This window comes from Aythya fuligula, chromosome 12 (assembly GCF_009819795.1).
Source record: "Aythya fuligula isolate bAytFul2 chromosome 12, bAytFul2.pri, whole genome shotgun sequence".
Taxonomy (NCBI): domain Eukaryota; kingdom Metazoa; phylum Chordata; class Aves; order Anseriformes; family Anatidae; genus Aythya; species Aythya fuligula.
In genome coordinates, this window is record NC_045570.1 from 4,178,457 (window position 1) to 4,203,771 (window position 25,315).

Below are 25,315 nucleotides of genomic sequence, written 5' to 3' on the forward strand. Positions count from 1 at the left end.
AAAAAAAATAAAAAAATCCTGCAGCCTGACAATCAAAACAAGACACCAGACCTAACCAGAACCATGCTGTGATTCTACATCAGCATTTGGAAATACTTCCATTTATAAATATGAAATTATTGGGGTTGAGGATGAGAATTGACACTTTAGGGAGAGGTGGTAGCACGCAGACCTGTGAGTCCTAGTGTTATTTATTCAGGAGAGAAAATGCTGCATGATAACATCCAAGTGAACTTCAGTGTAGCAATTCCCAGAGGTCCTGGTGGTGACTTGTCAGTTAGAATCATTATCTGATGCCTGAATGATTGAAACATTTTTTATTTTTTTTTAACTTCTTTTAAGACATCACATGTTCTGAGTCACAACCCATCTGTTATATGCTTAACTGTCCCCATGGCTGGGCACTGGCAGCAGGTCTTATGACACTGTTGTTGTGTTCCCCCCCCCCCCCCCCCCCCCCTCTGTGGTGTGTAATTGAACCCTTAATTTGTGCTGTGACCATTGACACGAAACAGGGAAATAGAAGAAAATGACTTCTCTCCATATTTTCAGGTTAAAATATCTATCCCTGACTTGTACAAAGCACTCCTGGTATACAGCTTTTGCTAAATTGGTTTGATTTGTCCCACTGGACGTAAAATGGACAATTAATTTCCCTACAGTAAGTTTCAGAGAAGGCAGCTTGATCTTTGTTGTTTTGAAGGGTGTGTCTAATTCATCAGCTTCAGCTTTCAGCCAGAGAAAGTTGAATACATGCTTTTGGCACTGACCCAGCACGAGCCTGTTTTTCTATGTGCTTGCTGTTCTGGTGGCTGTGGATCAGGAATGTTACTTGCTTCCTGGCCCTATTCTGCATGTGGGCATGAGCCACAGGAGAAGAAGACCTTCGCTCAAGCAAAGCTATCTCCATCAGGAATGTATTTCAATGAACTCCTGTGGAATAAAACCAAAATGTGTGCTTAATGGGGGTGATGTTTCTTAATTCATGGCCTCCAGGAGAACTTTAAAGTGAAATCTGAATGTGAACATAATTGTTAATTACAGGACTTCTCAATAACTATCAGGCAGTTGTTGTTGCTGGGGTCGTTGTGCAGTCAGCAAAGAATGTCAGTTATGTTTGTCAGACCTGATTTGCAATGAAAAAAATGTTGACAGAACCAGATAATTTAGACATCAGAGACTTCAGGAAAAACAACACAATTAATTCTTTTCTTGTCCCTTTGGTCCTCATAGTATCTGACTTGAAGTTCTGCTGTGTCTGCTGGACCTGTAAATTGGAAGTGAGACCCTTGCCCTGTTGACGTCAATAGGAATTTTCCCTCGGAACAGCTTCTTGATGTTCAGTTCCACCAGTCAAATATTGCTACTGAAGTTCCATTTGAGCTCTTACAGAAGCGCTTATGACTTCATCTCCTTGTCTTGATATGTCTATTCACTTTTACATTTTCCTTTTTACCCTACTCCCCCACAAGTCTCGGATTCTAGTGTGTGGTTTATTGTTTTTCCCTGCATATAGATAACTCTGTCCCTTTGTTTCTGATAGTAGTTTTAAAGAATTGCTGGGAATCCAGTCTATCCGACTTGAGGGGAAGGCTAAGAATATTTCACTTCAAAGGATTTTGTTTCATGTATGCCAGATGCTGACTTCCATAGGTGGCATTTTTGTCAATTCTCCAATTTTACCTTTGGCTCTGTTTTCTCTCAGAAATTGCATAGTAATGACCCTGACATTAAGATAATAGTCACTGGTAACATCCAGTCATAATTTATCACTGTGGAGTTGCATAGCTTCTCCCATAGTCCTTCATTCTGAGTTAAAGCACTGTGATCTATCAAATACCTTTCTAAATGGCTGTCATCCCAAATAAGCTCTGAAGTAGTTCATCTTTAGCCTGATTTCTCATAATTGCAGTGTAAATTCTGACTTGGTAGCTGTTAGCTTAGACGTGAGCGCTCATCAGAGTTGCGTCCTTTTTTGTTTCTGGCCATGAGATCCTCTTAAGTCTTTTGGCTAAAATGCTCAGTACAGTTGAAAACAGTGAAGCTGTCCTTTGACAAAGAAGATAATTTGCTAAAAATCATGGTACTTTGCTTGAACGAGGCTTTGAGAAATCTGAAATGACAAACCACCTGAGTTAGGGAGGAACTTTAAACAGTCGCTTTTTGACCTGACTGCAGCTCTGTTTGGGCTTTCTGTGTTTTGTTTTGTTTTGTTTTGTTTGTTTGTTTGTTTGTTTTTAATTCTTTATTCTCAGATGTAAGGTGCAGGTCAGTGAAGAATGTCTTTCACTGTCAGAAACCTCGTATTCTGTACTCACTCAGTATGCACAGCACAGCAATTAATTTCACCTCATTTCTGGGATTTTATTTTTTATTTTTTATTTTGCTGAGATTCCTAAGGAACAGTTGGAATTATTACCCACTCCTTTTCATAAGAATGAATCAACCTTTGAGGGAAAAATGTTGATTCTTCAGGGTTGAACCTTAATATCTTTAAACTGGTGTTCATTCTGCCTCTCTTTCTCCCCCCTCCAATTATGAGCAATTGGGTGGTAGTAATTAACAATCTTAGAGAGAAACATCTGCTAGTACACTTAAGCCAGTCAGTTTGTTTTTCATGAAAGAATGGTATTTCACAATTTTTCCAAGTTAATATTTTTCCTTTATTGTCTTTCCAATTTCAAATATTGTCCAGACGCATTTTTATAGTGTCTTAAGGTTATAGAAGTGAATACAAGACCATTAATAATGAACAAGAAAAGAGAACATCATAAAGAAAACATATGCAGCGTTTCAATTCATGAAACACTCTGTTAGGGAACATTGTTTTTGAGAGCATATGGTTATTCCCACGGGAAGCAATAAATATACTTTTTTTTTTCTGCAGTTGTGGATTCCCACAACAACAGGGTAGGTTTCTCAGTGTATTAATCTGTGTAGAGCCTTCTCTCTGTCAGGACTTGTTATCTGAGTGGGGAGGTAAGTAAGTATTTTTGCACAGATAATATTTTGTACATGGACCTATTTTTGATGGCCCAGACTTTGGAAACACCAGTCTATTAATTCTCCACACTCCTTTGAGATAGCAATCTTGTCTGGTCTCGTTTAATATCATTGGCAGAGCTGAAAGGAAGTTCACATTGTGAATATAGCTGAACCTTGGCATGCGGCTCACTGGTGGATCTCTGTTTACAGGCTGCCAGTTTTAACTGTCCCAAGCAGACATTCTAATTTTATTTATAAGTAGGTTCAGCATGTGTTTGTATCCTTCATGAAATTGAGAGCATGTTAATAGTCAAAACTAAGTATAGAAACAAGACACCAAACACTTCTGCTTCTTGGACAAAACAGTTGTACTCCACTCTACATATTTTTATATGCTCATTGGGTTTTGGATAAGGCACATAAGGATATATGCACAGACACATTATTTGATCGCTCATAAATATTACTTTAATACCTCCATATTCGCCTTTAAACTTAACTCATTTAGACTTCATTTTTCTTTGCTGAATGAAACTTGACATCAGGGTGAGATCACCAGATTTCCCCATTTCATCTGAGCTCCAAAATGAATAACTGATTTCAAAGGATAATTCTCTGGAGCAGCAAGGCCAATGAGTTCTTCAGATCAAAGGTCAGCAAAGCTCAAAGAGGATAATTTCTGGCATACAGTACTTAAACTCTCTCAAGGAGTGTACTGCAAGATGTATCCCCTCCTTCCCCAATAGTTGAACTCTTGTTTTTTGAGAGGACTAATTTGTTAGAGCACATTTTTCCTCTGTTACATAAATTATACATTAAAGTGAAAGCTTCCTATCTGAACACACATACTGTACATCCAGAAAGGTTATTAAACATGCCAGTGGAAGGGCTGTTCCTGTAGGTAGGTCTGTGCCATTGGCATTGTTCCTCTCTGAAGCACCCCGTGGCCTGGAGAGCTCTGGTGCTCCTTGCGCACACCAGTAGCTTTCAGTGCAGTGCAAAAGCAAGTGGTATATGTCCTGTAAGATGCCTCCTATTGACAGAGGAGGGAAAAATAAAAATAAAAATAAAAATAGAGCTTTGGTGCAGGGTATAGTCACCTTGTTCAAGATCTGCTCCTCAGTGCCCTGAGCACAATGTTTGGGATGCTGTCCCTTAATGGATAAAAGACCATTGTAAAAATCTTTTTAACATTATATACCTTTATACCTTTAAAAGAATTTGTGATAAGGTAGGTGTATTTTTTTTTTCCAAATAATTGTCTACTGTTCCAACAAATCTAAGGGTCATACCATCCCAACTTTCATTTATTTCACACTCACTGGAGCCGGACTGTGAGGGATTGCAGAAGTCCCTCACACAAATATTTCTGTCAGCTTACTTAGATTCCTCAATGTGAGGAACTGGTTACTGGTACAAAGGAGCCACTCAAAATCTAGGGGCATGTTTAATGGTTACAAAGAGACACTCTTAATGTGACTAGTTGTTATGAAGGACTTTTCATTTCTTCTTGGTTCTGGAATGAAGCAACAGGGCTGACCTAAGGTGGATAACCGAATGTTGTCTTTTTTGTTTGTGTAATGGTTGGTTGTGTGTGTGTGGCCTTTGCTTTGAATTTCCAGAAATATGGAGTGGTGTTTATGGTCAAAGTGAATATAAAACATATGGCCTTCTTCTGATATACTTCAGAGTTCAGTATTATAAGTAATATTTGTTATAATATGTGTCTTCATTATGGTAAGCACTGTACAAAACCAAACAATCTCTGCTCATCCAGTACTACTACACTAAATGGGCAAGGAAAGAAACTGCCATGAAGTGAGATTTCTTTTTCTTCAGATGGCCTTCCTGCTTAGCTCAGGTTTGGTATAGGGAATTCTAACATAGCCTGGAGTAGAGATCAAAGTCTATTACTGTGTGAGTAAGGGTATGATAGAGTCCATGTCTACTTGCATTTGTACAAGGCAAATTACATGTCCATGTCTGGAAGCTGGCATTAGTATAAACCCCACAACTGCAGGTAAATATTGAAGTTAGGAAATTCCAAAGGTTCATGTTTCTGCCTCATTCACCCCTTTCCTTACTGGTTCTTTTATAGGATGCTACAGTTTTGAAGACCAAAACCAGTAATGCAGTAGTGTTAAATTTAAGCAAAGAAACGAGCACAGAAAATATGACACATTGCAATGTGGCAGTGTGACTGCTGTGGCAGAAACCTTAGCTTTTGGGATTTCTGAGAGTATAAAATTACGGGAAGGTGAGGAGTTTTTTGTTTGTTTGCTTGTTTGTAGCTAATTGTTCTATTTTTATCTGTGAAAAAAAAAAAAATAAAAAATTGAAAAATATCTAATGTAAATGTCTTAATTTTTAGCATGTTAGTTCTTTGCTTTCCTGGGAGGGTACTTGGGAGGTACCTCAGTAGAGCCAAACACCGGCTGAACCACAGAGTAAACTGAGTTTGAAATGGCTTATTCTAACCTGGAGGGAACTGGAGGGAATCATCTCTTTTTTTTTTTTTTTTTTTTTTAAAGGAATTTCAGTTTACTGAACTGGCACTTATATGAGATCTTACTTACAAAGGCATCCCCAAGAAACATAGCAATAGAATAAAGCATTTGGGTAAATGCAGATGTTGCAGCACAAGAGAAAAATGCTGACATTTAGGCCTAAATTCTTGTAATGCATTTTATTTGGGGGGAAGAAGGCAGGATTACTGCTATGTCTAATGAAGTATGGGCATAGCATTGTTGGCAGAATCATAAGGATGCAATAAAAACATATCTGAAAAGTCTGAGAGTAGGGTTAAAAATCTGTGTACATTTTCATATGTCTGATGAAAATAATTCTATATTCATAGTTAGGATTTCATCATGTGTGGTACTGAGTGCCTCTGTAGGAGCCTAAGCTATTAAGTTCCTGGGCATTTTTCTGTTAATCTGCATAAGAAGTATATATATCTTTCTGAGATGTTGTTATATGATATGCTGTGATATATGTATGATGTTAGTATTTTGATGTTCTTTGAGTCCTACTGAATTATGGAAGTGCAAATTTTTTAACTTGAAATTTAGGTGAAATACACTTTTTCATGCATATTAAAACAAACAAACAATCACACAGTTTTAATCATTTTGGCAGGTTAGTGTTACCTTTTAGGAAGGTCATAAGGTTTGTATGTGTTAGAAGAGGGTGGCTGGAACAGAATGGGGACTTCATTTCAGCTTCATTACTCTATTCAATGCTGATGAATGCAATATGCTTTTGCAACATGTCACATACTTTCAATATTTTGCAAAATTATTCAACTTATTTACAGTAACAGTTCTGCTGACTTATATTTTCATAACAGTTTGTTTGAACCTCCTGTGACTCTAGTGATATTTGTAGAAGAGGCTGTGTACCAAAAGCTGTTGGTAGATTGTCTGCTGAAGTTATCCCAGATGTGAAGTGAACACAAAAGCAAATCAAGTATAATGATCCTCTCATACACGTTTGCTGAAATCAGTTTCACCCTATATATGAAGACAAATTTGCAAATATAAGACTGCTTTGACGTTTCCTTATAAGTGTTTATTCTTAAATATATTTTTGCAGTGGCTTTGCCTCCAGAGAAGACAGATGGAGTTTGCAGTGGAGATGAAAAGAGAGCAGAAAAAGAAAATGACACACGCACAGGTTGCAAGAAGCAACTAAAATTTGAAGTAAGTCCTCTGTATTCTGAAGTTACACTGTACTGACATAATTAAGGTAGAAGAATAACTTGAGGATCAAATAGTGCCCTCTGATGCATGTTTATATCTTCTTCCAATTGTAATAGGTAAAGTATAAGTGGCACAAGTCAGTGTCTTACTGTTGGTGGTGTTGTTCCTTTAGACTAGTACGTTTTATTTCCAGGTTTGGAGCAAATCAGATTATGATGACTTCTTGGTAGGCTCTGAAATGTATAGCAAGAAGAGGTGCTCATTGTAACCCTCTATCATTTCAGAAATAATTTATTATGCTATCTACTATGTTATCAAATCTTTAAATTGGCTTTTGTGGACTATTTCATATAGTTGTGTAGAAGATATTTGTGAAAGCTTTCTTAGCTGTCAGATACCTGTGCCTGGGCCTGCAAAGTGAAACATCCCTCATATACTGCAGTGGAAATCCATCAGATGGCAGGAGAAAAAGGATCCTGGGGGGTAATAAGTTGGATGGTCTGTTTTCTTGCATACTTTAAATAATAATAATAATAGTCATAAAACTGCCAGACATTGTGCGCAGTTGGCAGGTTTTGTTTGTATAGAGAGTGATTTAATAAATATGAGTATTGAAACATGCTGTCATCCAGGTAGAGCGTTGTCTGTCTTGGTGAACAGAAAGATACTCTGGCACTGGCAAGAAACAGCACAGATTTTCGTCTCTGCACTCCAGCAGATGTGGCAGGCTTCTACCTTTCAGCACTGTCAGCCTGTCACAGTAATGAGCTTTGCATTCCTCAATTGTTATTTAAAGGACCACGCAGCCACCTTACAGCATGGCTTGCGTGCTCATTTCCTTCTCTAGAGCAGGGCTTAGCAGTCTGGTGCAATTTATTTTTTACTGTTTTAAGGCTGATTAAAAGGAGGTACTTTTCCCATAGGCAGTTCAGGCGTCACTAGGTGCTTGTCTGCTGTCTGGAGGGAGGTGACTTTCCCTGCCTTTTTTTGCACAGCAGTAACTCTTTTTCTAGGCACATTTTATATTCTCCCTTGAATAGCAGAGATTTGCAGACAGGAAAGGCATGATAAATTGCAATTAACAGTGCCTTGATATTAGAACGTTGGAGGACACCTGTCAACATGTTTGGTGCCCAGTGTAGCTGGAACTGCACCGCAGCGGTGGAGTCTGTGTTTGTTCCCAAGTAGTTCTTGGCATGCCATAAAGGTTAGCACTTGGTACCAGGCTCTATGACTAATGCAGGGAAGATTGCCATGGCTCTTAACTAAGCAGAGCACATCCTCACATAAAGATGTTATGTTAGGCAGTGTGGGACAGGGAAGGATTAATGTGTGGCAAGGAACCAAGTATTGATATTTTTTCCCCTTGTTCTACAACTGAAGGTTTTCCAACCATGGCAGGTAGGGGCTAAGAGATCCGTAAATGTTTAAAAGGTATAAAAGAATCAGAAAGGCGAGTGTCGAGACAGGAGTCGAAATGTGAGGTGAACGCCATCCGGCTTTTAAAGGTGCTGGGAATGTTTGTGTAATCTGAAGCGGTGTTTCCACAGCGGAGTGTGGGGCACTTGGCAGCTTTCAGCCGGGCTTCTAACAAGTGAGGGAAGACTGCCTTTGAACTCAGCAGGGGACAGGGGGGACCGGGAACTGCTGTAGGGAATTGGTTTCAAGTCAGAAGATCAACCAGGTATTTTGAGCTCTGTCATGCTGAAGCTATTTGGAGCTGTTTATTTTACTTGCATACAGTGGCTTTCATTTTAATTGCACTGTAACTTTTCTGTTTCGCCTTGTTGTGGCTCAGGATTATTCTGACTGCACAGGTCTTGAGAAGAAGCAAACGATTTGCACCCAGGTGACTGGAGTCAGTCGAAGTGCATCCTTTGTTCTTGATTGAAGGCTTGGTTTTGGTTTGGGGATTTTTTCCTGTAACAAATTGCTTCTTCCAGGCTTTCCCCAGCTCGCACTCCCCAGCAGAAACACAGAATCAGGATAGGGCTCTGCTCCCAGGTCGCTGCTCCCTGCCAGCTCCGTGGTGTTGGGCCATGCTAAGCAGCAACCTGTGGTGTGGGCAGCCAGCATCTGCAGCCAGGATGGGTCTCGAGGGGGGATTTGTGCCGTGTGCCCATTTCATGTTCGTGACTACTCCTGGCGCTGTGGTCTGCTGCCTCACGCTGTGAGCCTGTTTCTGTTATCTTTCTCTTCCTGAGTTAAGCTGAGTTTTCTTTCTTACTTTTTAGGGAGAAATCTTATTACATTCCAACAGCTTCAGGGAGTAGTTTTCTTGTACCTTTTTGTGTTTTCTACAATGAAGTAGAAAGCGTCTCACAGATTCCCGGCAGCCTGGCCCAAAGGAGTTAGGATTATCGTGTTATTATGATGAGACATCTTCAGTGGGGTGGACAGACGCCCCCCTGGACATATCCTGAAGCTTCCTCCCATGAGGGAGGGAGGAAGGAAGGAAGAAAGCAAGCAGCCTCCTTCTACAGAGTCTCCTCTGCAAACAGGCCTTTTGCTTTAGGTAATCAGCTGCTCTTTGCATGTTTCTTAGGAATTGCAATGTGATGTGTCTGTAGAGGAAGATAACAGGCAAGAATGGACCTTCACACTGTATGACTTTGATAACAACGGAAGAGTCACACGCGAGGTAAGCGAAGTGCAGCTGCCCCTTTGTGTGCAGCGTTTGCTAACAAGAGAAGTGTTTTATAACAGGAACATTTTTTCTTCTATGAAATAGAGGTGTCCTGCCAACTTAAACAGCAGTTTCCATGGACCCTTCCCTCCTAGAAACAATCCCACCAGTAGTTTACTGTTTTCAGATGAACTGTACCACTTTTAAGCCGGTTGTTGTTTAATATCTGGGATTAGCCTTTTAAAAAATAGTACTGGCATTTGAGGGGGAAAATATCTGAAACAACTGAACAACTAAACACATTGTCAAAATAAACCCCTGCAAATGTATATTGTTCTGGCTTCTATCCTGCTTTTCAGAGTTAAGCTAACCAAATAGCAAAGTTGCTTTCTGAAATTCTTTCCATGTAGGACTAACTATACTGTTCTGTTGTTTTCTTGAATATTAGGCTGATCTCTGCTTTCTTTAGTCTTTGCTCTTTAAGTATAAATAGTTTTGATGATACTTGCTGCAGGACCACAGTGAATGCCTGTCAAAGCACACCTGTGTGTATTTTTATTTTAATTGGGATGTCTTCAAGTTGTATTTTCTGCACAAATAAGAAGCCAAATAACAGGATGTATACATCAGTGTACAGTCCATTTTCAGAACTATTTCTACCTGGATAGAATGCAAGCTCTAGAAGAGTGTCTCTTACTGAGATTTACCACGGTGTGCTGTCATTGATTTTTGGTGAAGTATGTTTACTGGCTTGCATGCCTTCAGATAATCAGGTGAAAATTGACAGTTTCTGCTTCTGTTGGCTATTATGCTCATATCTATGGAAATTACTAAGAACTGATGAGAAGGTGTAAGGTACATACTGAAAGTATAGTGACATTAGACCACTAAATGAGGGCAGACATTTCTGCTAGAAGACTGAAGCAAGTATCTTTTGACATTTCTAAACAAATTGCCAAATGGTGGTTCAAGGTTTTTAACATGTGTTTGAGCATCATTTCTAGGCTTTTTTTAGTCTCTATTCTGATAGCACTTTGAATAGTCAAATGAAATCTGTGCCCCTCATACAAGGCAATAGGCAGATGAAAAGTTACAGGCCAACCCCAGAGTTTCCAATGGGAACCGAAGCTGGAGAGAGAGAGGGCAAGGAGGAGGGGGAAAAAAAGTCTGTTAACATGTGAGGAAATGACACCAGAAAAATTAAGTAACTTGCCTGAAGTCTCACAAGAACCCAGTGGCAGATTGAACCCAGATATTTTGAGACCCAAGGCTAAGTCTTCATTACAAGATTATGTTGACTTTCAACAATGGGGGGAGGGATAAATGGACAGACAACAAAACGCAACAGAACCCAAACCCACACACATGGGTGTCCTTTACATGCAGGCATGGAGTTCCCAGTAATGTTAGTGGGAGTTCTGTGTGGTGAATGTAACAAGAATATGCTTTTAAGTATGTATACAATAATTATTTGTGATTATGTGGTACACCAAAGGGCTTAATTTGACTGTACTTAGAGAACATGTTACAGCCAAATTCTACTTCTCCCTGGTACAAGAGCAGACTGCAGCTTAACTGAAACCAAATCTGTGTGGGGATTGAAAATTATACTACCCTGAGGTCTGGAGATTGCTATATTCAGGCTTGAACCTCCGCCAAAAAAAATTCTTTTAACCAAGGGACTAAATAGGTTGATAATTTTCAGCTCTTTACATGTGACCAAAGATAGTAATAATACTATACACCATTGCAGAGTTTTCCAGTTGCGTTACTTCTTTTGCAAGCTGTTCCAATGTCATTTGTATAAAACATCTTGTTGGTTTTCCTTTGTTGAATCCAGATGCAATTTAAGAGTTGTTTGTGCAAGAATAATGAATGATAGCTCATAGATGATGTTGGCCACAAAAGAGGATTTTCTGTCTCTTCATATGATGTAGAATTTCTCATTCTATTAGGCTCTGAGACACTGGCAGTCAACATAGTGGGCTTGGTCCCGTAGCCTGTTAAACAGTTCTGCTCCTGATCCAGCAAAGGGCTTAACAATGGTGGATGTTAAAAATGTGAATAGTTTCAATTAAAATGAATGGGACACATGCTTTGAGTTAAGTGTGAGGCACATTGCTGGATCAGCGACCGAACGGACAGTCTAAGGAAGAGGGCTGAATTGTACTAGTGCCATTTAGTAAACTGAAATGCTTTCAGAACTGGTCAGCTTTTCTAAACAAAGGTCCAGTAGTCTGTTGAGAAAAGCTTAGTGTGGACCTTTTCCTCCTCCTTTGAAAATTTCACTTGACTGTTGTGGATTTACAGCTGGATGAAATGAGTGAGATGAAATTTCTTAAGTCAGTTTTCTATCTGTAGATTTTGTAGTGCTTTAAAAAGAGAAGTCAGCATTATCATCCTTGTTTTTCACTTTGGAAAAGTGAGACACGGGAAAAGGAAGTGACTTACCCACCCACATCCATTTCATTTGATTCAAATTCATTGTTAGACTACATGTTTAAAGAGTTCCTAAATGAATGCACAGTATAAAATCAAGTTTCTAAGAGGCATGTAGGTGGGGTGCAATTTTGCAAGTGGACTAAGTACTTTACTCATTAAAATGTTTGAAAATTGTAAATAAGATATGGATTTAGTTACTGGATAAAAATTCCCGTGGGTTTTACACAATGACAAATCACTGCAAGAGCATTAAAATTCCATCTTAGTGAAATTTCTTCTGGATCTTAACAACATCTTCAGAACTTAATACTGCTTTGATTTTCTCCTAGAGTCTGTATGACTTATTCCCTAGTCCTTATAATTAGAAATTCAGATCTAGTCATGCTTCTTGAAGGGATACACCCATTATGAAAGCATAAGTATTGGGATAGCAAATTAGAAAATTAGCATTAGTGTCTTTTCTTAAAATACTGCTTTTTCTGTCATAGAAGATGACTGTTTTTCATTCCTTTTGGTGTAGTAGGAGATAACTTTTCCTGCTCTACTATGTATATTACAAAATTTGGCTAATAATGTTTCCCTTCATTTCATAGGCCATAAGAGGACAATTCATTATGTACTGCAGGCCTTTTTAGAACTGACAGCTGCACTGTAATTATCTTCATATGGATATTTGTAATCAGACTTGAAACTTGGATAATTTAACTAATGTGTTTTGATCCATGAGGTTTTATATTGAGCTCTCTGAATGTAATTACACTTCATAAACACCAGCCGTTTTTGTGCAATCAGTTCTTTCTTGGAAAATTTAGTTTCTTCGGTGAGTAGCTGAATAGAAATAAGCACACAAAAATTTGTCAGGAGTAAAAAATAAAATAAAATAAAATAAAAAAATGGTGTGAGGGGATTTCTTCTATTCTGGTTGTTGAATAGATAGCAAGTGAAGCTGCCTTCAGTTTCCAAATAAGAATGATACAAAAATTTACATGATCAAACAAAGCTGATGTTGCAGTAAAAACATCCTGCTGTATGTAAAAATCAGACTACAAAGAAAGTACAGATAAGACATTTGTACTTTTCTTTTTCTGAGGGAAAGGTAATGAACTGATATTGATGTTTCTCTTCATGCATTTTTAATGCTAAAAATGTTCTTTGTATCTTACATTAAATACCCATTTTTTTCTTGTGCGTTCCCTATCTTTTTTTTTTTTTTTTTAGTTAGTTTTGCTTGTATCTTCTTATGAGTGAAAAGGCATGAGGTTATTTCTGCATTAGAACTCAGCACCAAATCTTTGATTTGGAGGATTTGGAGAAGGATACCAACTTTACTGGGGCTAGTATTTATTAGCCTGACCCTTGACTTGAAAGTTGCTGTTTTTCATTTGTCACTATTGCATTAATTCATGATAAAGAAGCAGCAACAGAACCAAGAGAGCCACGGCTATCTGTATTAGAGGGACTGTCATATAATCTTTTTTTTTTTTTTTTTTTTTTTTTTTTTTTTTTTTTGTGCAAATATCCCATTCTGTTAAATTGAGCTGTAAATTCAGCTGTAAAAGCCTCTTAGTTTCCTCTTCAGAATCTCTAGTTTGCTAACTAGTCCTATGATGATAAGCTACACTAACACTGGGGTAATATTCTTTAGAAACAAAAAATTACTAACTGGAATAGGGACTTACTCAGCAACATGAGTTCTGTAAGGAATTATGAATACCTAAATGTAAGGAATGATACCTACTTAAATGTAACTTGCTTTTGCTCTTTTTTGTGGACCCACTACTTTCTCTGAAGGTTCTAAATGTTTTAAAAAAAGTATGTTTTTTAATATTTCTAATGCAAGAATTTCTGGCAATCTGTTAAAATTGCCAGAATTTTTTTTTTATTTTTTTTTTATATTGGCTGCTTGATAAAATAGGATGTGAAAAACATAAAGATTAACACTGTTAAATACTTCAGCCCTGGAAAAAACAACTGTAGCATTCAATAAGCAAGACACAAATCTGGGCATGACATTTGCTGGCTGTTTGGATACTACAGAACAAAAGCCTTTGTTTTTCTCTTCGTGGAAAAATATAGTTTTAGTTTTCTTACTTGATTAAAATAGCTATCCCAGTAGAAATTCTGTGCACTAGAAACCTTTCAGAACTCATTTGGATTTATATAGCTGAATTCCTCACTAAATATAATCAACTTGCTATAAACGAGAGAAACCTTTATTTTCTTGCTATTTTTTCTCTGTACTCATTCAGAATAGAAGTTTAAAAAATCGACAATGATTTTTAAGTAGAAATAGTTTAAAAGTTCATTTAAGGGTAAAACTCATATTTGGGAAAGTGGGAATCACTAAGAAAAATCCCTTCTTTATTTTTCATGTGAAAAGGAGGGACATTTGAGAAGTGTGGGATGAAACTTCGTAGGGTAAGTGCCGAGCAGTCTTAAGCAAAGTAGTTGCAGAATCACACGACTAGAAATACATTGTGTAGAAAAGTTGGATTCTTTCATAGGCTATCTCTGAGATGTGCTGGTTGGTGTACCACAGGAGAGGAAAACTGAACTGGTTTTTGTTCTTGATTCTTGACAATTAATTTCTTGAGGATGGTGAAATGCCCAAGCTATTGGGTGCAAGGCAAAGCTCTGTCAGTGGGTTTAAGCAGTTCTTTAAGGAATTTAAATACAGATAATGTTCAGTGGGACAGCTTTCAAGGGGAGCATAAATCACCCCAGTCTCCTGTCAGGCTACTGGAGGATGAAAATTCTTTAGGGGGTAAATATAGGCAGAGCTGTAAAACACAGTTTTTGTAACATATTGTAATGGTCTAGTGCTACTAATCTGGCTAGAAGCCATTCCCATTGTTAGCTGCCAAAAAGGGCTGCGAGAAGGTAGTTTTAGTCACAATTTGAAACTGATTGGCAAAGACAGTTTCATTCCTACCAGATCAGTGCCTTAAGGAATTTGGATGCGAAGCAGTAACTGGACAGCAACATGAGGTTCAAGCTGCCTTGTAGCCGGTGCCTACTCCGCCAGGACTTTGATAGATGATAGAGTAGTGAATGGCCCAAGCAGACTTGTTTGACCAAATCAGAACCGTCAGTTCACTAGGATTTCCAACCCCAAATTAGGACCACAAGTAAATGAATCCTATAATAAAAATGTTATTGTTGGTATTTAAAAGATCAACATAAGCATTAAGTGGTTACTTAAGGATATCCCTAACCTCGATCTTGGTATATATCCAGTCTGACGACCACGGCTATTCAGTGCCAAAATGCAAAGCAACTCAGATTGTCATGGAAGAAGCTGGGTATTAAACATGTAATGAAATGTAGAGGCAGCAGAGAATAAAGACATAAGGTGTCTGAATACCTTTTGCAGCTCTGAAACTTCTTGATGCCTGGACATTAATTTGGGTTAATTCAGACCCATCTGGCTGAGAAGTGCAAGTTGTCTTGACGTGATGTGTGTAAGCATATTTCTGACTTGCCAAGTATGTGTCACAAGTGCTGCTTGTCACAAGCCTTCCCTGACAGCATTTGGGAGTACTTCTAAAACTGCTGGGTCAAGTGGCTTGAAAGACCCTCAAAGAGCAAAACGGACAGATTGTATGACAGTTAGCAAGTTAAACCTCGTCACTAGAAAAATCTAACTTAAAAGGACGGTGGGAGTTATGACTGCATGTCTTTGCCTACTGAAGTAAACAATTAAGTAGATGATCAGCTTGTGCAAACATCTGGCCTAACTGAAAAAAGGGGAGGGGAAGAGGTTACTGTGAATGAAGGAGTTGATAATAACCTGTTGATAGTAGTCAGATGCCCTGTTGGGTAACCAACAGTTGTTAAGGAATGTATGGGAAAGGTTCCTTTCACTGAAGTGGTGAGTGTGTGAAGCCCTGTTAAGAATAAATGTGGTGCCTAAGTATTCTGCCAAAAGGCAAGGCTTGTTTTGTGGAGGTGTAGGAATATAGCACAAGGCTTCTAGAACATAATTTATGGAGGGTATATAGAACAACACATGCTTGTTTGTCTATGTTCTTGCTTGGTTGTTTTTTTCTTATAGATGAAATAAAAATCCAGCCCTTCAAGCTGGCTGTCAGACGTGGCTGTGTCTATTTAGAGGTCTGGCTAGGTTTCAAATTAGGGTGGAAGTGTGAAAAGTGAGATGTGTTAAAGAGCTGTGACGTGACTACCAGATTGTCACTGAGCAGTCTTTTCCTCATTCAGCCTTTAGACAGTGGTTCTTGTCAAGGGGATGGGAAGTGGCTATTGGTGTGGTAGTAACAGCCCATTTATAGAGACTGTGGCAGTGGTAGAAAAAATACTGCAGATTGTGCTTTCTATGAATGTTTTCTTCATTTCACATATCTGGAGAAATTTCACTGAGTGCAGGGAAGTTAGGAAAGGGTACATGTTAAGACAAAGTCTGGACCCTCTAAGATTTAGTTATTCATTCTGCCTGTTGAACTGGAAGATCATTTACTGTAAAATCATTTGTCCTGGCCATAACATCGGTATTTCCCTAAATTCTGTGTGAGCAGAAAGCTAGTTAGATAATGAAGAATGTGTGATATGTTGGCTACTGAAGTGGCGTTTCTGCTGGGGCCCATTAGGACAAAATGAACTTTGAACTGCCAATGTTCTGGGAATGATCCCTAGCAAAGGAAGAGAGATTTTGTGTTTTTGTAGACCTGACTTAATCCTCAGAACTGGCTATATTTAACAAAGGATGATTAAGATATTTCCTCTGTGCTTTCAGACATCTGGAAAGTGCTTCACTACTAGGATAGATCAAGGAATAGGAAGACCAGCATTGAGAACTTCTTGGTTATACATTGAATGGGGTCCTTATAACCTTCAGTAACCAGAATGTCTTGTCCTTAAGCTGGTGCCCAGAATAAATTTAGGTGGAATTTGTTTGGGGAGCCAAGAGATCTCCTGTTCATCAGGGCAATTTAAGATAGTACCCTATTTGGGCCTGGCTGGAATAGAAGATAAACATGAGAGACCTCTGAGCATCACCAGCTGCTAAACAGGGAGAGCTGCAGTGTTTCCTCTGTTTGAAACAATCAGCTTATAAAAACTGGCTAGTGTTCTTTCTGATACAGTTAGATGTGTAAGCATTTGTTCATGCCCTATTGCGTTCAAAGATATGTGTGAAGAATGTTCTGAAATAGACCGGAATGAGTACTTTCAGCTGTTCAAAAATGTAAATGTAGAATTGGTATGAATTTTGCAAAGTAAGCTAGACCAGGGTAAAGATTTGGTAGAGTGACATTTAGACTATTTCCAAACCTGAGGTTTACAGTTCTGTCACATCACTTACTAGTTTTCTTCTATTTAATCAACTAGTTAGTTATGCAAGAAAAAAAAAAAAAAAATCAAAAAAAAACAAACAAGTAGTAGTAAGATTTACTGGAGGTGTAAAGTCCAATATTTTCCTCACTTTCCGTATTTGACTTGGCCAAGTGAATCGCAGTGTGAATAATTATCCCTGGGTTCATTTTCACATTATTGTATGTTTTTGTGTTTCAATCCAACTTTAGGACATTACCAGCTTGCTTCATACCATCTATGAGGTAGTTGATGCATCAGTAAACCATTCTCCTAGTTCCAGTAAAACCCTGCGAGTGAAACTTACTGTGGCACCAGATGGCAGCCAGAAGAAAAAGAGTATCTTGTTAAATCATACTGGTAAGGATGTGCACTCAACCATTGGAAAAAAAAATATGAGAAATTTTCAGGGGCTCTTAATATCCATCTTTGTATTTTGTCAAAACAAATAAATATATACTTAAGGCACATACTTTTGCGGGTATTTTAAACCTCATGAATCTGTTTTAAGATCTCAGGTGCAAAGCTACCTACCCTTTCTTCTATGTATGTTAAGCAAATTTGGGTTCCCTCTCCTGATTGACTTTTTCCTCTTGGCAGCAGCAAGAACCCATGTGTTGTGCAATTGCATTTGCATACCGTGAGGCAGATTTAAGGCCTTTTCTATTTGTACTACTTTAACTTTGATATTACAATGCTCAGCTTGCATCAAAACAAGTATTGCGGTAAAAAAAATGCTTCTTGCAAGTGCATAGCTATCACTGTTGCTGGATAAGAATAAAAAATTAAGCATAGCTGAACTATACGAGTCTGAGCATGAAAATTTAACATTTCTCTATACTGGAAGAGTTTGCCATTATGAAATGGCTTATACGGTGATGGCTTATTCACTTTATTTTCACTCTAATAATAGCTATATCAGCATAATTGTTTCAGTAGGTTAAGTAGTACTAAACTAAATATTTACAGTATTAAATGTAGTACTTCAATAGAAAATATGGGCACCTTATCCAGAAAGAGAGCCCTGGCATCTAATTTTTAATATATACATCCACTCAGTCAAGTGCAGACATAAGCAAATTTTCACTGCTGGAAAGCTATGTTGTGTCTTAGTACCGCACTGAGCTCTGCGCTACCGAGCCCTCCTGAGGGACAAGTATATCAGTGTGAATGTGGCTCCATTTAACCTGCCACATGGCTTTGAGCCCAACCCTGATTAATGTTCTATAGCCAAGGTTATGTCTGCCTAAAATCTGCCCTGTGGACAAAAGCACTTTTAAGAAGGTTACATGAAAGGATACATTACATCTTGATCTATGGACAAGAAAAAATGTATTTGCCACATAGCACGTTCGTTATACTGATTGGCAAGGACAGTGATGTGAGAATATGTACTTCTTCTTGTTGGCAGATTTGCAGAGTGCCAGGCATAGAGCCGAAAGCAAAGCCAATGAAGAATTAAGAAGCTCTGAAAAGAAGCAGCGGGCTTCTCTCAGGTAAGGGAAAAGAGCCCTGTCTCCTGAGAAGCACAGTGTAGCTTTGAGGAATCCTCAACTATTGATTAATTTTTATTTACTTAAAATTATGTTAAAAATGCAGACATTAGAAGATTTTTCTCCATGGAACAGGCAGCAGATACCATAGCTGGATACTTCATATAAAAAAAAAAAGCAGCAACAACCCTTTAATTGCATGTTAGGATTTTTTTAATTATTTTTTTTAAAGAAAACTGTGGTCCATGTTACATTTTCTTCTGTTGGCTCTTCAGGGTACAGCATCTGTTTAGTTGCAGGCTGCAAATATAATATTTATTAATGGAGTTTAAGCAATATAGCATAGCCTTTTGGCTAAAAGCACCCTAAACCCTTTCATCTTCATAGGTGCTATCTCCTGTTTCTGTGCTCCTTCCAACCCATCTTTTTCATGGGTCAACTCAGTTAGCTCCAACCTTTATTAACTCAGTGCTGTTTACCAGGCCGTAACTGCTTCTCCTACTGCCTTTCCTCCTAAAGGAAGACCTCTGAGCTGGCACTGGGTACAGTAGAGAGCAGAAGGAAGGAGAAAGGGGGATTGTAATGAGAGGCAGACAAAATCAGCTTTGCAGAAAACAGTCTTCAGAGGGCATGTCCTGCAGAGGAAGCAGCAGCAAGAACTTCCAGTACACTGCTGGCTACGTGTTCCTTTCTGCTAAGATGGTTCTGGTTACAGCAGCTGTAGGGTGGCTCAATCCCACACACTGATAGATATTACCTGAATAGATATTAACTTCAGAGTATGTGATTATTTGCAATGTATTTTTCAACTATTAAACTTTGTTACAGCTAAGAAAAATGTTCCTCTTAGTTAAGTGTAGGTGTGTTATTCCTTTTCCAAATTTGGTATTTTAATGGATAGAAAAACAAGACAAAACCAGGAAATTTTGATACATTAAACTGTATCGCTATTTTAATGTAGATCAGTTGCTCCAAAAAGGTCGTATCAGTGTATAGGTTCCATTTGTTTTAGGATTTTCTAGTTCATGCTAAGGCAGAGGGAAATGTTTACTGCAATGCCACAGTTAAGATATTGAATTATCAATTGTATTTGTTTATTCAACTGCAAATAAAAACAAAAAATAATAATCCAGATTTGGATTTCCATGGATTTAGGTATATTTGTCCAAAATAAGAGTACTGAGTTTAATAAATTTATCAGGAGGAGGAGTGTTCAGTTTTATTAGAAATTACAACAAAAATATGCCTTCCTTTTCTGGACAGAGTAAAAATATTAGTAAGTTATCCCATTGAGTGAATGTCAGTAAAATCAAATTTCAGATTGGAAAATGATTTATAATCTGTTAGCAACTCTGTACAAAATCTTTTTCAAAGTAAAGAGCATTCAGTGTAAACTAAAGAATACTCCATGTTTTTGCCTGCTGGCCTAGATGTGGTGCTCAGATTTCATTTCCCAAAAGCAAGGACTTGCCCTATGTGAATTTAATGGACTGTTTCTGCTTGATAATCTATTGCAAAAATCCTCTCTTGGATTGAAGTCCCCTGCTCATCCACCTTAAAATCCTGTTTTTGCAAATGTCGTGGTTTTAGGGATGGCAGCCATTTCCATTTATATCCGCAGGCAAAAAGGCAGCAAATATTGGGGTAGAATCTTGGTTCTGCTGCATTTGTCCTCCTCATCATTCTTTTTTTCAGAGCCTTCCTAGACAGGAAATAACTGTATCTTTTGCTGAGCAGATCAGTATCAACATCTGACAGTTTTTGTTGCATCTCATCAAATGTGGACAGGACAAACAATTGAGCCACTATCTAGGTTGCAGAGATGTTCATGCACTCTGGCCAAATTGCTAACCAACAGGAAAGGTCCCTGAACCACATCACTGTCTCATGATACTAGCAGAGAAACGTACCCTGGAGAGCAGCAATGAGAACTTGTGAGAAGTGCACACATTTCACAAATTCAGTCACTTAGGAATTCCACCCAAGATGTGATTAATATTCAAGATAAAATGGATAGGAATGTTTTTATCCCAAAGGTGGGAGATAAATGGGTTAGATTTTTCATGTGCTGGAAGCTCCAGGCAGGAGTTTTCACCTGTAGGGCTAATACAAGTATCAAGATCAAGCAACTAGATTCATAGCTAGCTTGCCTGACATGAGTGGTAGAAAATGGTGGTGTAAGAGGACTGGCAGGCAACTTTGTGGATTAGATATCCTACTGCAATTCTAGTTTGCTCAGTGTAGTGCAACAGGGAAAATATGATGCACACCAAGCTCAAAAACATCTTCATTTTACCACTGATGCACATTCTGTCTCTCTTTCCTACTTCAGTGAGTTCTCCCTGCCTGCCTTAAGCTCTAGGTTATCTGTGAGTGTAGCTTTCAGGAAATGTCCTTGCATTTTTCTGCTCAGCACTCTGTTGTCACTCTATTCCCTTTACCCACTGTTTTGCTGCGTGCTTGCCATCAGAATGACGCTCCAGTGTAGGAATTTTAGAAAGGGCTTTCATACACTCCACAAGCATTTAAGCAGATGCCTTTCATATTTAAAAACAAAACAAAACCTTGGAACAACTATGTGTATTCTTTCACCCTGCACGTGATGCATACTTGATGCATGCCTAGGTATTCTTATATATGTGCGGAAGAGCATTTTAAGGTTGGATGCCAGATGCCTCCATTCTCAGCAGTACTTTAAGTTCTCTGACAGTGGAGCACATCGCTCATCAGTGTATAATTGCTTTGCTGTGTATATTTGCATTGCTGAATATCATCTTGCATGTAAGAAAGCTATTAGAATGCTGGGCTGTGGCAGTACTGGATAGCTTCTCTTCAGTGTCTTGATGAGAGATGGAATTTATTACAAAAAAAAGAAAAAGGTTCCCTGTTAACTTTGTTTTCGACAGAAAGTGCTGTATACAGTGTTGTTTAATTGTGGTGGATCAAACCCAACAATGTTTTTTCTGGGTTAACTGCACTGTCTTTAGCACACGTGCAAGTCCCGATGGTTTCTGTAGGCAACTCATGCCTGGCAACATCAGTTAGCTAGGTTCTAGCCCTGGAGATCTTCTAAGTTTACTTTCTAAAGTGTAACAATTTATAAAGGTGTGTCTGAGCAGGTAAGGTACAAAGTTGACTATGTATCCAAAAAAAAAAAAAAATCTGAACATTCCCTCTTTTTTGGCAGTACCATATGTCACTTCCAGAATTGAAAGCTGACTCAGTCTTTAAAGCTTAGCTGCTTTCTTTCAGACTCTCCTTCATTCAGGAGGCTTGACCTTTATCAAAGTAGAGTAAAAATGATCTTCCAGGTAGGCCAAGTCTTATGACATCTATCAAAGAAACTGTAGACCTGTGTCTTACAGAGACACTGGAAACTCGGTTCTGTAATGTCCTGAACAGTCTGAACCTAGATCTGGAAAGCAGTTTGCGCTAAGGCTCAGTGGGACTAGTAAACTCTGGAAATCTGGAAATGTGTTAATAGACTCAAAACAAAAGTGCTTGCCACCATACAGAATGGATCCTGTGTTTAGAAACTCAGAGAAGATACAAGGACAGACTCTGGTTGTAGGCTGACATCGGTGCCAATTGCAAGGAGTGTGTGAAAGAGCAAAGCTGATGTTGTGGTCTTAGAGGCTGAAGTATCTGGTGGTTCTTATCCTGCTTGTTATATTGAAGATATATTGCTCATATCTGCAGAGATTCACTTAAATTGCTGAATTGTTGGGCATTATAGGCTACAATATTGTAAACCTCTAGCTGATTTTTTTCTGCCTCATAAATGAATGGTATTTCAGATATTCATTCACAGGAAATAGTTCTGCTATAAATAAAATTGCAAAGCTGAGCAGGAAAAGGAGTTGAGATTCTGAACCCAGCAGCTGATTTGACCTTATTAATTGTATTTCAGAAAGCAGCAGTTACCTCCATGTATCCTACCAACACCTTCTCTTCTCAGCCTTTTTCTAGTTAGTACACCTGTGCTATTGTCTGTCTTTCTGAAGCAGATACACATGAATGTTTATCTGACACAAGGCTCACCCCAGCACTTCCCGACAGCAGTGGGAACAGTTGTGAATCAAACAGCAGGTTTTCTTTGGCATGTCCAGATTAAGGAATCAGTAGAATGATTTGGCCTTAAGACAGACTATAATAAACCCTTGAAACATTTTTATTTGTTTTTGCATGTGCGATGCGATTTGAAAGCCTCCTTTGCTTTGCAACATCGGGGTCAATTTATAGGAGGGGAAAGAACAGTCAGTTCAGGCCTATCGACTTAGCAAATCCGGTCATCCAGAATTTCAAGCATTTGTTGTTTCTTTGTGAGCAACTCCTGTCACTTCAAAGGGCCCATTAGTTGTTGGTTTGCAGATGGTGATAACAACTTTAAAGAAGTTCTGCTGAATTGTAATTTTGCTTCCTGCTGACAGATATCACCAGAGTGAGAACAATCCAGAACAAAGTGGGTGCTATCGTCATTGTGTTGATGAGAACATTGAAAGGAGAAACCACTATTTGGATCTTGCAGGAATAGAAAACTATACATCAAAGTTTGGGCCAGGTAATTTGGTAATTTATATTGCAAGCTTTTGGTCTTTTCTTTCTTCAGTTAAATGTGCATGAATTTTGAAACTGTGATTTGTTTGTAGTAACTTACTGGAAGAAATAGGATTGTATGTATGCTGCAAGGTAATTACTGGTGAAGGTGGAATCACAATGGAGTGGCTAATGTACTGCAAGCGTGCTTTGAAGTACTTGTTTGTGTAGCTAAACTTGGAGGACAGCCTAGCAGAACAATCTTTACATCCGAATTAGTAGATCTAGTCTATTGGTGAGGTGAGGACTGAATTTTGGATAGCGGATGTCATTCCCCAGATGATACCAGCATCTATTGTCGCATGTTCTTTGTACTCATTACAGACCAAAAAATCAGAGAATGTGGGTTTATACCTGGAATTTTGCCTTCTGTCCCCCACATTAAGGGGATTTGGATTTTCTTCCCTTTCTCTGTCCTCTGCCAACTTCTTACTATTCCACTCACAGTTATTTTGTTGAATTTCAAATAGATAATGAGCAAGAGAATGAAATGTAAAGACTTTTAAAGATATATACTTAAACATATTTTTATATATGTAGGTATGTGTGTGTATTATTTACTAATCAGAATGATTAAATATAATTAAACTAGACAGCTATAATTGCATTCACTTCCTTAGGAAAAATTCACTCTGCTGATAATGCTATCCCTGCCAACTGTGTGCTACTAATTAAAACTTTGAAATACTAGATGACTAACTCAGCTCGTTATTTTCTAGGATCTCCTCCAGCAGCTCAAAAACATGACCCACCAAGCCGAGTTGTGAGTCAGACTAGATCCCGTTCTCATGAACCTGAAACCTTCCATGCTCACCATAGGAAATCTCAAGTGGTGGATCCGAGCCACATCAATCTAGCTGAGAGTTCATATGCCAAGATTGCAGAAATTCAACAGAGGCTCCGGAACCAGGAATCAAACAAGCACTTTGTGAGGTCTCCGAAGGCCCAGGGCAAAAATGTTGCTCCTGTGCATCCTGGAAGGGCAGTAAGAAACAAACCTTTTCAAGGGGGGCCCATGCCAATGGCTTCCCCAAGTACACGGGTGGGACAGAATCTTCCTTACCTCCCCTTGCAGTCTCAACAGGTTCACAAGAAGCATAAGCAGAGGGCAAAGGAGAATCACCAGATGTGCAAAACCTTCCAGTCTCCAGGGACAGTTGTGGAAAAGGAACATGTGAGAGACCTGCCCACAGTCATTTTGTATGAAGGCCAAGTCGGACAAATGATACAGAGGCATGAACACCACCACCACCATGAGCATCACCACCACTACCATCATTTCTACCAGACATAAAACAGATCCCACCAACATCCTCCGGGAATCATCCCATATGAAGGAAGCACGTTCTTGTGACACCAGAACTAAGGCATTACTATGATTAATATTATTGTTACTCCATTAATATTCAGCTAGCGTTTATTTTAGAGGTTATATGGAACTCTTGAAACTTACCCTATTTATATGTTGTGGAACTGCATAGCTTACTTAAACAACTTGTGGATTTTTTTTTAAGTGGCTTGTAAAACAGCAAACAGCCATAGATTTTGAGCTGTGATTTAATGCAGGTCGTCAACGCACTTCTTTACAAGTACTACTTCCATTGTAGAAGGAAAGATACTTCAAACACTATTGCAGACATCTAGCTTACCAGTCTGCTCTATGTCGGCTGATCGCACACAAGCCTTTTATCAGGGGAGCAATGTTCGAAGATTTGGACTCCAGAGATGCTCAGAATAACAGAAAATACAAACAGCTGCTACCTCTAGTATTATTCAGATTTTATTTTCTTTTTATTGATTGTAATGTGCTACAGGGGAAATTTTAATATACTGCATTCATGTAGCCTGTTTGTGTTCACATCCTTTCAAATTATCTTAATTGCAAAGAAACATTAGCTATACTTGTCAACAGAGCTACATTTGTATGACTTACACTTTATTTTCTTTGAGATTCTTCACTGACACAAGTACAGCCTGTTATATACTGGGTTATATTTAAATACACTTCCTTTATTTTTTTTTTTATTTTTTTTTTCTCTTGTTTACTCTCCATTCTGTTTGGGTAACCATTTGAAAAAAGGAGGATGTGAAATGGTGTTTTCAAAACCATCAGTAGACTTTAGTGCTTGGGCCATAAGTATAATTCA

At 38.5% G+C, this 25,315-nt stretch overlaps 1 protein-coding gene across 3 annotated transcripts in view; it reads left to right on the forward strand.

Annotated features, from left to right (window-relative positions):
- NKD1 (NKD inhibitor of WNT signaling pathway 1) overlaps window positions 1-25,011 on the forward strand; it is a 107,649-nt gene extending 82,638 nt beyond the window's left edge. For 2 of the 3 annotated variants that reach the window (XM_032195472.1, XM_032195474.1), the window contains 6 exons: window positions 6,580-6,686; window positions 9,232-9,327; window positions 17,292-17,439; window positions 18,491-18,575; window positions 23,003-23,133; window positions 23,888-25,011. In XM_032195472.1, coding sequence (XP_032051363.1) covers window positions 6,580-6,686; window positions 9,232-9,327; window positions 17,292-17,439; window positions 18,491-18,575; window positions 23,003-23,133; window positions 23,888-24,462 — 1,142 coding nt within the window. In that variant the 3' untranslated portion in view covers window positions 24,463-25,011. The remainder of the gene's footprint in view (window positions 1-6,579; window positions 6,687-9,231; window positions 9,328-17,291; window positions 17,440-18,490; window positions 18,576-23,002; window positions 23,134-23,887) is intronic. The other variant, XM_032195473.1, reaches the window with a different exon arrangement.
- The last annotated feature ends 304 nt before the right edge of the window (window positions 25,012-25,315 follow it).